This window comes from Pieris rapae, chromosome 1 (genome assembly GCF_905147795.1).
Source record: "Pieris rapae chromosome 1, ilPieRapa1.1, whole genome shotgun sequence".
Taxonomy (NCBI): domain Eukaryota; kingdom Metazoa; phylum Arthropoda; class Insecta; order Lepidoptera; family Pieridae; genus Pieris; species Pieris rapae.
In genome coordinates, this window is record NC_059509.1 from 5,300,493 (window position 1) to 5,316,022 (window position 15,530).

General features: G+C 32.7%; 3 protein-coding genes across 5 annotated transcripts; 2 read left to right on the plus strand and 1 right to left on the minus strand.

The window, feature by feature from the left end:
* Positions 1 to 1,861: 1,861 nt before the first annotated feature.
* On the plus strand, positions 1,862 to 4,547 carry LOC110994803 (solute carrier family 35 member F6-like). The gene is made up of 2 exons (XM_022261654.2): positions 1,862 to 2,035; positions 3,570 to 4,547. Exons 1-2 carry the CDS (start codon positions 1,862 to 1,864, stop codon positions 4,545 to 4,547), a joined length of 1,152 nt encoding a protein of 383 aa, XP_022117346.2.
* Positions 4,452 to 11,293, minus strand: LOC110994892 (phospholipid scramblase 1). Of its 3 annotated transcripts, none has more exons than XM_022261806.2 (6): positions 11,038 to 11,293; positions 9,664 to 10,061; positions 8,086 to 8,351; positions 7,612 to 7,836; positions 6,445 to 6,606; positions 4,452 to 6,037 (listed from the first exon to the last, which is right to left on the minus strand). In XM_022261806.2, the coding sequence occupies exons 2-6, from the start codon at positions 10,052 to 10,054 to the stop codon at positions 5,978 to 5,980; spliced, it is 1,104 nt and encodes a 367-aa protein (XP_022117498.1). In that variant the 5' UTR covers positions 10,055 to 10,061; positions 11,038 to 11,293; the 3' UTR covers positions 4,452 to 5,977. The 3 variants fall into 3 exon arrangements, with proteins under 3 accessions (XP_022117498.1, XP_045485463.1, XP_022117499.1); XM_045629507.1 differs by having other exon boundaries at positions 11,034 to 11,293; XM_022261807.2 differs by lacking the exons at positions 9,664 to 10,061; positions 11,038 to 11,293 and adding an exon at positions 8,607 to 8,987.
* A 579-nt stretch (positions 11,294 to 11,872) lies between these two features.
* LOC110994894 (ras-related protein Rap-2c) lies at positions 11,873 to 13,513 on the plus strand. Its single transcript, XM_022261810.1, has one exon. It carries the CDS (start codon positions 12,226 to 12,228, stop codon positions 12,769 to 12,771), a length of 546 nt encoding a protein of 181 aa, XP_022117502.1. The 5' UTR covers positions 11,873 to 12,225; the 3' UTR covers positions 12,772 to 13,513.
* The last annotated feature ends 2,017 nt before the right edge of the window (positions 13,514 to 15,530 follow it).

Consider the following 15,530-nt stretch of genomic DNA (forward strand, 5'->3'; position numbering starts at 1 on the left):
CATACAATATCGGCGTCTTATAGCTATTAAAAGTACAAAGATTCTAAAATTTTATTTTAGCTTGACAATAATTCACTTCAGTCGTCTCCAAGCAAAACATTATAATTGCAAAAATATTTTATATAAATAATGCATTTTGACAAGAAATAACACTTAATAGGAAATTATTAGCACCAATACAATTAAATATAACTAATGTATGTAAGAATATAAAAAAGTCAAAATATTTCAAGGGGTACAAATTGCGACGGAACATATGTGCAAGAATACAGTAAATATTTATATGCAATAACTGAATATCACTGACCATACTTCGTCGCAACAGTTTTAGATTCAATACACAGTACTGCATAAGTGTAATATTTTTTGGCACTCACATCAAACTTAAATGCTTCTTAATTAAGTTGAATATTAGTAGTTATATTTTATAACATAATAAATAAAGTATAAATCTTTATAGCAGACGCTTAGCTAATTCTTGACTGAGCTAAGACGACTTAAATACAGAAAATTTAAATATGAGAACATATCTGTCCATTTATAGAATATATTGACTGGGGTACAAACATGTATAAATATTTTTAAATTGTGCCGTTTTCCTGTACATTGGACTATATCTAGGTTAAATATCAAGCGAAGCGTTTCAATAACAATATGCCAAAAAATAATGAAAAAAGTTTGTAAATGCCAAAATTAGTTTGGTTCTGTCAATTTCTTAAATAAGTATCACAGGTTTTAAAAATAATCAAGTTAAAACTCCTATTAGTGAATATAAGCCTCATTTGTCATGAAAAATAATTTCCTCTTGTAAATAGGATCCTTAAATAATATTAAGATTCAACCCAAGTTAAGGTAACAACAATCCAAAATTCGAAAGCCAATCAAAAGGTTAACTGATAATAATTAATATATATAAGCAGAGCTAATTACGAGGCAGAAAGAAAATGATCAAAAAGGTTTTTTAAATAAATTTAAAGACTGAGCTAGGCTAATATCAATTGGTAGGGAATTCCATTGCAGGATACTTTGCACAGTAAAGGAGGAGTGATAGAATTCAGTTTTATGAATAGAAGTTTCAAGAATTAGGTTGTTTAAAGAATGCAAGTCAAAACTACCGCCAGACAGGAACAAAAAAAATTTTGCTTTAAGTATCTAGAAGTTTTAGGATTAAAAAGAATATTAAAGAGAAGTTGCAATTTACTGAATGTAGACTGGTGGTAAATTTTGAAGGTCATCAGCATAAAGATGAGAGTTGGAAGAAAGTTGATTAGTAATAGACTTTATAGAAGCGAAAAGAGAAGAGGAGAAAGGATACCACGTTGCGATACGCCAGCAGAAACATGAGACCAATAGGAAAAGCTGTCAGTTAATTTGATTCGTTGCTGGCGTTCCAATAGATAGCTTTTAAACCAATTACTCACTGAAGGGGACATTAATAGAATGATGCAAAGCATGAAGAACATCAATGTCTACCGAATTAAAGGCTAAAGTCAAGCGAGGTAAGTATTGTGAGTTTTTTATTATCCATGCCACGCCTCATGTCATCAGTAATCTTAATGAGTGGAGTAGCCGTACTGTGCCCAGGACGAAAACCGGATTGAACTGAATTAAGAAAGAAGTGTTCGTTGAGAAAGATAGCTAATTGCTGATGAAGAATACGTTCAAGAACCTTAGAAAAGAAAGGAAGGATGGGAATAGGCAACTTTAGGAATAGTGATAGAAATAATTTTTAGGAATAACATATTTCCAGATATTAGGAAAGACACCAGAGAAAACGGAAGTGTTGAAAATGTGTGCTAGTATCGGAAATAATATGTCAACAAGAGGAAGGATCATATCCCGACCAATGCAATCATAACCAATGGCTTTGGACGAGACAGACTTGATGCTCCTCCCTACTTCGTCATGCAATCGTCTGAAACGAAAAAGAAGGAATATTCATAGATGGAGAAAAGTTAAGAGATATGGTTGCAATGGTTTCAGAATTAATACTTTGATCAAAAGTGGGATGACAGGAAAAATGTTGATAAAGCAGGTCAGGATTCAATAACAAAAAATGAAACTAAACATTGTCAGATCATTAGGGTCAGAGATATGATACATAGAATTAACGAAGTAAAGATATAAGAGCCAAAACCAACTTAATAGACGTACTTTATCATGCTCGTACACAAAAATTGCGATGGGCAGGTCACCTAGCGAGATAGATACAAGGACAACCGATGGACATTAGAAACCACAACATGGGAAGGACCTGCGAGAAAAAGAAAAAGAGGCCACCCAAGAAACAGATGGATCGACGAGATAATTCAAGTAGCTGGTAAAGACTGGAGCAGAAAAGCATATAGTGAAATAGAGGAGGCCTTTACCTTTCATGGGGTTCCAATAAAATAGTTTTAGATGAATAGTTATAAGATAAAAATGTTGTCGGTTGTTGGAAATAAATGGGCTTTATTATTATTATACTTTGGTGTATGAAGATTAACCACCTTATTTAGAAACCAAATAAATCAGTCTAATTGCCTTCTTTAACTCACATACTGTTTTGTCTCTTACTGTTATGGTGTCAAACGCCATGATTGAAACTCTTTTCATTTGTTGACAGTTGAGTGTTTTAGTTAAAACGGTACAATTACTGATAGCAAAGAAATAAAACATTGATGTTTTTACCTAGTTGGTTTGAAGTCTATTATAAAATTTAAACTAGTAAATATTTTACTTACGTCGTTAAGGCATCTCAAGTCAATACGGTATAACAAAATTACAGATTACAGATCTTAAAACTCAAACTGGCTTTTATTGACAAATTGAGATTCTCTGAGTGCGCTAAAATACTTATGTAAATAATACCAAGTAATACAAAATCATCATTAAAAAAGATTCATAGTAGTATAAATGAAAATCACAAAGATCTTATATAATAAAAGGAAAATGCTTATATGTACTAAGCCATTTCCAAAACAATTATAAAAATCGAAACAAAGATAAACAAAATGGCTATAACATATGTTAATAGAAGCGAGCTGTTCACGCCATCCAATTACTTAAGGTCCTCTCTGTCGTCATTTTCTGCCCTAACCGCACCCATTCCTAAAACCATTCTTGTCTCTTTTGCAATATTAAAGTGTGGAAGGAGGGGACCATTCTACATGCGCCCGCGCTTCAGAGAAGACTAAACCGTCGACGCGAGGTCACACGTGTGCTTACGCTACCGCTTTGCTTTATTTATGATCTTCTCCCACGGAGACAAATGAAGAGACTGAGGACTATAGGTGAGTGGTCTTTGTCTTCGCCGCTACATTGGTTTGGTCCTTCGAGCCGGATTTGAACTTATGGATATACAGTCCACAAGCGTTGGCCGCAGTTAATTTAACTTTGACCTTTTCTTTTTGTTACATTTATATTATAATATACAATTATATTATACAACGAACGAGGGGCTCTATTATCGTTGCCCCGTGAATCAAACTGGGTTGACTTAGTCTCAGTTGATATTGACAAAACGTCATTGCTTAGGCGAATCTAAGCAATGGCGTTTTCCATATCAACTGTGTTACTGGTAGGGACAGGTTCCCTTAACACTTGTAATAATTGGGCCAACCACATTTTTACAAGCAGCTGCAATGTTTGGTGGTGAAACTTTATGTCTTTTAGCTTTTAAAGTGGTTTGCGTTTTGTCACGAAACTCACAGGAAAATGTTCTTACCAAAGGGAATAGGTATTTCGACCCGATTATACTTCTTCCTGCTGCAATTTTAGATTTGACCAGTACTGCAGTTATGTACTTTGGCCTTGCCTTTACCTATCCAAGGAGCTTAAAAATGTACCGAGGCACTGCAGTTCTTTTTATCGGTGTGCTCTCTACTGTATTTCTACACAAGCATATACAATTAAAAGAATGGTATGAAATGGCAAATATAATGATGGGATTTCTGACTGTTGGAGTGACAGATGTAATTTTTGCTTCGTCCAAAGACGACAAGGGGCAGAACAGTTTGCTTACCGGTGATATGCTTATTATAATTAGCCTAGTGATCCCATCATGTCAGATGGTTTATGAAGAGAAATTTATTTCCAATTTTGACATACCACCGATGCAAGCAGTGGGCTGGGAAGGCATTTTTGGTTTCTCTATGTCGTCACTACTACTTTTAGTTTTCTATTGGGTGCCAGCTATACCTCACTTTGGCCATGGGCCCAATGGAACTATAGGAGACGCCATTGATGGACTGGTTCAAATTTGTAATAATCATTTGTTGATGTGGGCTGTATTGGGCTCGGTTATCTCTGTAGCATTGTTCACCTTTGCTGGAATCAGTATAACCAAGAATGTTTCGGCCACACATCGAATGGTTTTAGATTCGATTAGAATAATTGTGATTTGGATCGTGTCGGTTTCAGTGAAATGGCAAGAGTTTTATTGGTTACACATTGTTGGCTTTGCCGTTATAGTAATTGGCATGTGCAAATATAATGGACTACTGACATGTATCGACGGAACATATGACGATGACGATGATGACGATTTAGGTGATTTAAACATTTAGGCAGTTTTGGACCAAGCCTATCCGTTTTTAAAGTACTAATTTTTCGTTTATTTAAAAGAATACGCTATAGGCTTAAAATAACCGACTTATTATATTCTTTACACATTTACTTCAATTTCTTTTACTTGTATATCAAGTTCTTAAATATATTTTTGCAAGTTCCATTTCAATATCTTTGATATTTATTTTCGTGTTTCGAACCTCCGATCTCATGTTACCCAAGGTACGGAGGCGGTTTATTAAATGTATTTTTAAAAGTGCTTGCACACACTTACTTCAGTCACTTAATTTAATGTTATTCAAATGGAAAGGCGCATAATATAGTTTTGTTTGACTTGTGATTATATGATAAACATAGTATCATATAATCACAAGTCAAAGTTGTGTCAAGTTGATTTGACATTTACTTTCAGTGTTTAGCAGTTTGGTTTATTACGGCTATGCTTTTTAATCTTGAACTCAAGGTTTCAGGACATTGATTGTAGTTTCACTTGGACATTGGGCAAATGTCCAAGTGTTTCCATTTGCTAATGTCCTAACTCTTCATAGTAGTTGATTGTTATACGTTTATTTTCTGAACTAGGCAACAAGTTTTCTACTACGCCTTTACTAATTTATAACAGAAAATAATATATACATGAGCAAATAAAATCGTAAACACATTTTATTGCTTATATGCGTATTATTGAATTAACAGGAAAATATTCACGTATATTTTTGTATGTTGACGTTTAAATTTGGTACAATCAGTTAACTTGAAACAATTGTAACTGTGATTTTATTTTTGTTACTGGAAATTTAGGCCGTCAACGCATTTGCGAGCCTTCTGGCTTCACGGTTTTTTTTCTTACTGACTATTTGCATATTTGTTAAATTTTTATTAGGGTTTAAGTCCACTTATAGTTAAATATATTTAGGCATTTTTTCAGTTTTAGAGATAAGTAAATAGCGACTTATTCATAAAAAAATAAGTCTCATCCAAAATGTATTTACACTGTGACAAATGAGTTTCATTCTAATCTACGAATAACTGTTGAATTCAAAGATCAACCATTCACATCTTCCGTAATTTTTGCTTTACTTTTTATAAGAGATCGACTTGATTCTGGTTAGTTCACATAGTTATAGATAGAGAAAGAAAAACTGCGTATTGACTAAGTGTACGTTACTTGAACTATTTATATTTTGATTTTAAGCAATGGGTGCGGTTAGGACAGTACATGAGAACAGACAGGACCTTATATAATTGCATGGCGTGAACGCCTTTGTGGTATATACGGCTAACATTTAAGTATTAATATAAAAATACAATCAAAGAAGGATCTTTTGGCACTTAAATTCAAGGAACTAAGAAAATATTCTTCGTTCTTGTGCTTGTGTGCCAAAATAAACTTCTATTGCTGTAATCGCATTAAAACTACGGATTCAACTTACAGCATACCGGGTCGATCTAGTTCTTGATTACCGGACTTTTCGAAGAACATAAAGTCCTGGAAATCAAACATAAATTCATATAAGTAAATTAATTAATGAGCTAAGATGACCTAGTGGTGCTTGGAATTTAACGTGCGACTCTCATTTCTTCGTAGGTTCGAACCTCAGTTGTGCATCAATTGCCGTTCTATCAACATTGCATTTGTTACGCTTGTAGGGTGAAGGAAAACGCGAAAACACATGGTTAAAAAGTCGACAAAAAGTGATTATCAGGCACAAACGGAAGTAACATTTGCCTATTAGAAGAAAAAATAGATCACGAAATATATTTAAGAATTTGAGGCCAGAACTTAATATATTAAAGCACTTTGGTCGTAAAATAAAAATCCATAAAAAAAATTACAGAAGACATTCGAATCATGAAGAACACATATATAATCAACAATTACCACAAAATACGTACAATCAAAAAACATGCTCCCAGCAGAACTGCCTTTATCCTGACATCCAAATCCATTGGGAACGTGATGCCGAAGTAGTCTGAATCGGTGAAGGCTTCACGGGCCAAGCCCGACCACTGTTTGATTATTTTCCCCACTTTGGTTTCACCATCTTTCGAATAAACCTGTAATAGTACATTACAATTTCAAACCTGTGATCCAAGTACATATACAATTACATAAACCAATTAATATTTTCTGAACGAAAAGTCTTTGTTAACTCAGCAAGTTGACATAATATTCTACAAGGCTGTTTCAAATTAATACAAGCTAGTCAGAAGTCAAAGCTATTAAATAGATTTAGTGTTTTTTTCTAAATCACTATAAATTTTTGGATATACTTAATACTTTTTATATGTATTTAGTTTAAACTTTCCCACAAGTCAACAAACAATCCCAGCAATTTAAATAAAAATAATCTAATAATAAACATTTAAGTAAGCAATCTTAATAATTTTTAAATATATTTTTTAAATAAAGTTCCAAAAATATGACAAAAAATTATAAATAACTATGTTAATTTTACTCAGACAAAATCGCAGAAATATAAAATATAATTGGTACGGTAAATTTCATTTAGCATTGGTATATAATAAGCATTAAGCATTGAACACTGTTAATTATCAATAATTATTATTGTTTAAACTCAGATAACAATTGAACTCAAACTAAATTACTTGATAACTCAATGTTTGTCTAAGAACTTATTGGAGTACGTCAATAAGTGTTTCATAAACATGTTTATTGTCTTGCGACAACATTCAGTGCATAGTACCAAATCGATATTAATTCCATACTGTTACAAAATATTCTAATTAAAAAAAAAACACTTGTCTATTTGACCCCGTCCTGTTTCCAACGTATTTATAGTTGCAGAAAATTATTTAATTTATCATTATACCAAACATCCCCAGATAAACAAAAAGTATACAGAAGGAGAATAGAAATTTTTTTTGCTTTTAACAGATAAGTTTCCCAATTTACAACAAAATAGAAAATTACAATGGGATACCCTCAATGCTCTTCGTTAACTAATCATAACAAGATATAACAATCAACTTCATGGGTATACCATGCCACGGAAACACTCAAAAAACAATATTAGTATGATAACAAAAAAAAATACTTACATTAAATTTGACATCTCCGCAAATAGAAAACGTACAAACTGGCCCTTTGATTTTAAGCACAACTTCTCCTGTGGCGTTCTTTATGACGTAGCAGGGCTTGAAGATTGACCACTCTTGCTCTATGGATCCAATGACTGTACCAGGAGGGGAAGTAACTTCCATGCTTTGTAACCAACACGGGCACCAACAAGAATCGCACGCCAAAGGGCGATTTAGATGGATAACCTAAAAATATGTAGTAGTATTTTTCAATCTTTGGGGCTTTGAGTAAATATTTCTGTACCTTCCGCGTATTTTAAAATAACCTATCCACCCCCTATATACGCTCTAAGTTTGTGAAACTTCGTGCGTTATATTAAATTCTTTCTGTTTGGTTTAACAAATAAATATATTTCTACATTATACAAATTACAATGTATTGAAACTAGAGTATGATATAGACATATTTATATACATATATATGTATCTTATTACCTCATTCTGAAAGTTATCCATGATTTTCATATCAAATGGCCGCATTGGGCCACAGCAATTTCTTGTGCAACAATCATTATCTTCAACAGCATAATATATTTTTTGTCCCATCGCATTTTTAACTGTATACTTATTGTTTGTTTCAAAACCAATAAACGCCTCCAGAAGTTCCACTTTTTGATGTATAAGGAATTGGTCAATCAAAGACAGGTATTCCAAACCAGGAGGGCAGTTGCTGAGTCCTTGCGGTATAGTCATCCATCCACCTGAAATCGATCAAAAACAATATTAAACTACTGTATTTAATGAGAACTACTACGGTGTAATTAATGAGAATTTTTTCATGAACAGTATACACTTAGAAAAATAAAGCTGTAAAGAAGCTGATAGTTTTAGTGTGCAACAAAGATTACATTAAGAACAATAAATGGAACAGTAACAACAAACACATGTAATTTGCGACGCAAAATACAATGTAATTAGATGTAACAATTTTAAGTTAAATAAACACTACCACACACCACTAAATGCCCTCCACCACACTATAATTATCTACAGTAGCTTGAATCAACCTTTTTTCATCGTCGGACAAAAACTTTTCATATTTATTGCATTTTGAAGTAAAAACTATCTTGTATAAGTGCTGGAAACACCTTTTCACATATGAAATATTTAAGGTTTCCAAATTCACATGTTTATCTTTAAAATGTAGATTTCTTTTTGTCTTTGTTGTAAACAATTTTTGAACAAAGTTTGAGCCTGTGGCAGATTTTTTGACCTTTATATAAGGCTCTTCATAAAAGTTATCAAAATAACTTCCAGCTTGATTTTTTGACATTGAAAATTGATAATTTAAAAATTTAGCCAATAGTAATTTTCACTGACAGCAGTACTGCTATCTACAGTTTAATGGACTGTAATGATAGATACCTCTTGCGAGAGCTTATAAGGGTAAATAAACATCATTATTATCTGTAAAGAGTTATTACCTCAATTCTAGAATAAATCAATAATATATTTTTATATTGATTTCAAATAGTTTGTTTGTTTATAAATCAGATAAGCAATCAACACATAATATACATATAACTTATGATAAATGTACACATTTAAAAAAAAAAAAATATTTAAGGAGTCATTTTTCTCTCTCAACTTTTCAATAATAGTGGTCTCAAAATTATTCCTAGCTCTGAGTATATTCAAGAAATTATGTATCATAATTCCTATACAAAATATCTATAACTAGCTGACCTGGCAAACGTCGTCTTGCCAAACTACTACCTTTAACTCAGCGCCATCTGTTAGAATTGTATCAAATAATAAACAAATGTTAATGTTATCGTAATTTTAGTAAGGATGCCTTTTTTTTTGAAAATGAAATAAAGCCTATGTCACTCAGGAATGATGTAGCTTTCCAACAGTGAAAGAATTTTTCAAATCTGCCAAGTAGTTTCGGAGCCTATTCAATTCATACAAACAAACAAACAAAAAATCAAACCTTTCCTCTTTATAATATTAGTATAGATTAAATACTATGCCCTGGAACATCGACTGACCTAGCATAAAATGATATCTCACCTGGAGCTTGGCCTGGTCCAGGTTGTTGAACAATTGGTGCAGGTGGATATCCCGGTTGTGGTTGAGGATACCCAGATTGTGGTTGATGATAACCAGATTGTGGTTGAGGATAACCAGGCTGTGGGTGTGGATATCCAGGATGTGGTTGAGCATATCCTGGCTGAAAACCAGGCACAAATCCTGGTTGCAAGCCAGGCTGGAAACCTGGCTGGAATCCGTGCTGCATTCCTGGTAATGGTTGAGCTCCTGGGGGTAGCGAAGGTGGTGGTCCAGGATAGCCAACTTGTGGATTCATAGGGTAGCTCTCATTTGATTTTCCTTCTTCCACTGGTGGAGCATAACCCTGACTAGATGGAAAGTTTGGACTATATGGTGTCGGTTTATGAGACATTTTGGTTCTGTAAGGAAGATAAATTACTAGTTTATTATCTTAAAAGGAAACTAAACTAAGGAATAAAATAGTGGTCCATTCCACACAACCATTTCGCAAAAACTGACAGCAATATTTATATTCTTGTAGTTGTATAAAAGAGGGTAGGAAAGTTAGTCCACCTACCTAACATAAAAAGAGGGTAATCGGCTTTGGTTGACGAATACTTATATCTAGGACAAATTATATCAACAAAAGAAATGGAATGACACAGGAAATGCAGGGAAAAGATTGTGGAGTCAAGAAAAGATTTAAAAATAAGGAAATCAGTTTGGTCATTAAAAAGAAACTCTACAACACAAATCTTCTGCCTATATTTATTTACAGTTGTCAAACTTGGAACTAAACAAAAACCTTAAAATATGATCATGTCAGATGCAATGAATAGAAGTATGATGGGAAAAAACTTTGTGACAGAATAAACATATCAACAATAAAAAATTACCCAAAATCAAAAGATGTAACTATTACAATTAAAAAACTTAATGGAAGAGGGCTGGGCATACCATCAAAGTACATTCAAATGGGCCAAGTCATTAATGCATTTGTAAACAGGTCACATGAAGAGAAAAGAGGTAGGCCGGTCCTAAGGTAGGTCCATGAAATGAAAGCTGTGGCAGGTGGCACATGGACCCAAACTGCCGAGGTCAGAAATTTATGGTGGCAATTGTAGGAGGCCTTTGCCAACAAAAGGCAAATAAACAAGGTTGTTGAGGGAATGTAAATATCCAACTATATTGAAGATCATTTTTTTAATACTAAACATGTATATTCTAGATTAAGTAATATAGTATCTTGTCTGAATAAAGGCATATATTAATATTATTATTCTTAGTTGTACAAGACTCCTATGGTAATTTGTTTGAGTAAATTTATATATACCAGAAAAGTTAAGGACGAAAATTATTCTTTACGATCAATCTTTACGAACAGCACATACCTACCTTAATAATGTATTTCAGTACAACGGTTTATAGAAATAGATTGTTACACTGTCCAATTTTTTTTTTTATTATACCGCACCGTAGCCATTAATTGTCATACAATTTAATTCAACGTCTCCAGTATTGAACACATAATGCGGAAAAAGCAACTAATTATTATTTTTAACTTAAGGAAAATCAATAAATCAAGTAATTACTCATTAGTAATTTAGTATTAGTAGCTTCACCGAGCACCAACCATAGAGGGTAAAGTGTAAACCACACTCCACAGATGGAATAGTAACATGCTTATACGATGTTGTAAATCTATTATATTAGGAAATATAATAGATTTGATAAATAGGTTTGAAAATTAAAAATCAGTTCTGATTAGTTGGTTCTAAATTGTATATTGATCAATTTTAAATATATGTTATTCAATTTAAGAAAATATTAACAATCAAAAGATCAAGAAGTTTTTGAACGTTTACAATTTCAACAACTTAAGAAAAAGAAACAAATACCTAGCCATAAAAAATACTTTAGTTAAACTTAAGCGAAATTTGCTGTTGTATTGAATTAAAATGAAATGTCATTGTAATTAGCGTTCAATTTATTTATAAAAGATAAAAATAAATGAATTTATTATTATAAGAAAAATCCCTTAAAAAAACACTTTTATTGTTCCCACCTTAGGAATCGATTGATATTTTTTTCACAAATTAAATAAACATAAGTTACAACGATAATAATATTAATTCGTTAATCTAGGTTATAGTCTTAAATAATTTCAAATTGTTTGTACGTAATTAAAACTTCATGATATTGCAACATTTGAATCCAGTTGTACCAACTGTCATTCACCAATCAAACCATTGCAATTGAGTGCATTGACCAACCTGCTACTGCTGCCAATTCCAGCACTTTGCAAGTCAGTTGAATTGATGTTGCTTCCGCGTTTATAGCTTCGGGTGTGTAGTGAAAACGAAAGAGCTAGTACCGCGATGCAAACACAGTTGTTTTGCTACTTATCAATCTAAAATGGCGTCGCTATTTATCATTTAGTTATCATTCTCTACGTGAACGTTCCTCAGTGATCACATTCGAGTGAGTCATAAACCAACATAGCAATGACATTTTTATAGCACACAGTGGAAATACGTTTTTCAAACGTTTTAGAAGAATAGACAGTGAATTTATACAACAATAATGCGCGAATTCAAAGTGGTAGTGTTGGGTTCGGGTGGGGTCGGAAAGAGTGCTTTAACAGTGCAGTTTGTTTCCGGATGTTTCATGGAAAAGTATGACCCCACCATAGAAGATTTCTATAGGAAAGAAATTGAGGTTGATAATTCTCCGTGTGTTCTAGAGATATTGGATACTGCCGGCACGGAGCAATTTGCCTCCATGAGAGATTTGTATATAAAGAATGGCCAAGGATTTGTTGTAGTTTATTCGTTAACCAATCACCAGACGTTCCAAGATATAAAACCAATGAAGGAATTGATAACGCGTGTCAAGGGTTCAGAACGCGTTCCCATATTGTTAGTTGGTAACAAAGCGGATTTGGAACACCAACGCGAAGTGTCCCAAGCCGAAGGCTCGGCGCTTGCCCAGCTGTGGGGCTGTCCGTTTGTGGAGGCCTCTGCGAAAAGTCGCACAAATGTCAACGAAATGTTTGCGGAAATTGTGCGTGAAATGAACGTTAGTCCTGAAAAGGAAAAGAAACCTTATTGTTGCTGTACAGTGCTTTAAAACTTAGAGTGTAATGTGGCATTTATTTCTCGTAAGACTGCAACGGCGAGGTGGAGGCTTGTCCTCTTTGGCTCGACGACTGGCCGCCTCCAGGGCGGCCTGGGCGGCGGCGCGCCAGCCCTGGTCGCTCTACACTTAGTGATCGGGATGCGCGTCATATCAAGTTGTTAATATCTTTGATACATACCATTGTCCAATCGAGGTGCTTTATCTTATATTTTCATACTTTAGTACTGGTAGATTCTCCCGCAATAATCATTTTCATATGAAAACAACAAGTACATCAACTAAATAGGGATTTTTTACATGTATTATTAAAAGATTCCAAAATCATAAAAACTTATTTACTTTTTAAAACATCAGGCAGTGTAATTATTGTCATTTTAAGCAACAATAATAATGTATTGTATATTAATATTAGTCACTTTGTACATAATTTATAATTTCATGAGATTAAAATGAGAAAGGACAAGGACGGTTTTAGGGAATAAAAGGCCATCCAAATATGCAATAATCTTATATGATTGTGTAGAGTGAAGTGCGATGAATAAGAGTTTACACCTAAGTCATATTGAAATTGTGTTTTACTGTGTAAATTATGTTTATATATGAGAAATCAGTAATCAAGAAAATATGGACTTAAGATTTGTCAGATGTGTGATTGTGTTTTAAAAGTCTACCAGGATTTGTGATAATACATATAACAAAATATCTATAATAAAAGTTTTAAGTGGGAGATTAATATGTGAAGTTTTATTCATGGACTGACCAGGTAACCATTTAAACTTTATATGCTACAGCCTACAGTATTTTAACTAGTAAATTTATTGTTACATACAAATTATACTTGTAGTAATTTCATCAACAGGATACAAAACTGCTTTAAATTAACTTACTACCAAAAAATCCTTGAATATAGGTATTATTATGTTATGCTTACTGATAAGCTTATTGTTTGGCTAAGACAATCCAATTTAAATATTTTCAACAGCCTTAGTTATGAGATTATCAAGTCTAAAAACATAAAACGGGCTTCTTCATAGTAACTATACTTAGAAAAAACCTCTTTTGCTAATGTTTTCTCATCTTATATACTTTTATTTATAGTATAATATAATAAACTCTAAATATAGGTATATATATATATATAAGTAAAACTTCATCACAAATTATTAGAGTTAATCAAATATGCACTTTTTAAGTTAAACATAGGTGCCAGATTAAGGTTGGTAATGGATATAAAAAGTAGATAATTAATAATGTGGATTGGTGATGCAAATTATTATTACAATATATCCTGAGTAAGTCTCCTTAATAAAAATCCATTTAGCATCCAACTGCCATATTTTAGGTATCAGACTGATAACACTCAGTTAACTAATAATAGTTAACAAAGGAATTATGATAATAGCATGCTTAAAGTATGTTCATTAATATTAGTTAAATTTACTATTAAGCTTGTATTATTATTAATTTACCTAAAAATTAAACTGGTTTAGTTCAAGGGCCTGTTACTGGTGCAATAAGAATGGACGCGTGTTTGTAATCGAAAGAAACTGTTGGACCATGACAATCGTGTGCGCAACCATCTTCATTTAAACACCACTTATTCTACATCGTTGCAATAATTTTCTCAATCAATATACAGTTTCGATTTTCCCTTCTATAAATGGTTAATGTTGGTAACAACTTAAGAGAAACCAGTTTGATGCGAGTTCAGACTTTAATTCAGTATATCCTTCTAAAGAAAGCTTATTGCTTTGTTAGGTAGCTTTCGAGATGAACATATTGAGGTAATTATAAATTTTATATGTTACTTACATGATATCTGTCTTGTAAAGGCTCGTTAAAGTGGGCCATGTCGAGTTTAAGGTCATGATTTGGTTACTCAGTCGGACCGAGTCACTACAGGCATTAGGTGCCGTTACCGGCCCAGATAACCATATTACCTGGATTTACTTTACTTTAGAAGAATTAATTGTGTAGAAGGCTGAGTAACATACAATAAATATTTTATAATAATATACTATATATATTGTCAATTATTTGTTTTATCTATTTGATAGAATCTGTTTTTTCCTACGATAATATTCGAAATCAAAACTTGTGACTAACGCATTTGAAAACCACCTAGTAAATGGGTTTTCTGAACATCACTGATATGTAGTTTCCATCCATTATAAGTGAGTAGTTTTATTTATAATTCAATAGCCATTCGACGTAACGTAAAAACCAGTAGACTGTCAGCTATTTATTGAGGAACTTGTTACAATAGGATTACCTTGTAGGAAACTATCAGTCATTGCTTCGTCTTGAGCAATGTATCCAGTTCTATAGTTCCAAGCAGGTCTGTAAAAAAGTTAGCCTTGCACCTATGCAGTCTGTAAGTTATTTAGATCCTTTTATTTTAATAAAACCTTTGGCTAGCTTATGATGCTATCAGTGTTTGAAAGTAATATGGTTTAGTAGATTTTCCTTTATTTTGCATAGATTATAAATGTGAGATGTGTTCAATTAAAAAACGATTTAAATTTCACGTACCAGTAGTAACGAGATCCAAGTAAATATTAAGTTATTGTTTGCGAGTTACCTATTTTAAAATATAGTATCATTATATTGTTTTTATATATTAGTGAAATAGTATTGCATATTTAGTTAACAAATGGTTAGTTAAAATATCAATTATGATAAAATAATGAATACCATTGTATTTTGCCACTCAATCTAAGGGGGTTACAAGCATTTGAACGTAAACTATT

Coding starts and splice junctions, on each gene's coding strand:
- LOC110994892 (XM_022261806.2), bottom strand. CDS start 10,054: ATGTCTCATAAACCGACACCATATAGTCCAAACTTTCCATCTAGTCAG. Junction 8,352..9,663: donor TGGACCAGGCCAAGCTCCAG/GTGAGATATCAT, acceptor GATCGATTTCAG/GTGGATGGATGACTATACCG. Junction 7,837..8,085: donor TGGATAACTTTCAGAATGAG/GTAATAAGATAC, acceptor ACATATTTTTAG/GTTATCCATCTAAATCGCCC.
- LOC110994803 (XM_022261654.2), top strand. CDS start 1,862: ATGGCTTTGGACGAGACAGACTTGATGCTCCTCCCTACTTCGTCATGC. Junction 2,036..3,569: donor GAAAAATGTTGATAAAGCAG/GTCAGGATTCAA, acceptor TGGTAGGGACAG/GTTCCCTTAACACTTGTAAT.
- LOC110994894 (XM_022261810.1), top strand. CDS start 12,226: ATGCGCGAATTCAAAGTGGTAGTGTTGGGTTCGGGTGGGGTCGGAAAG.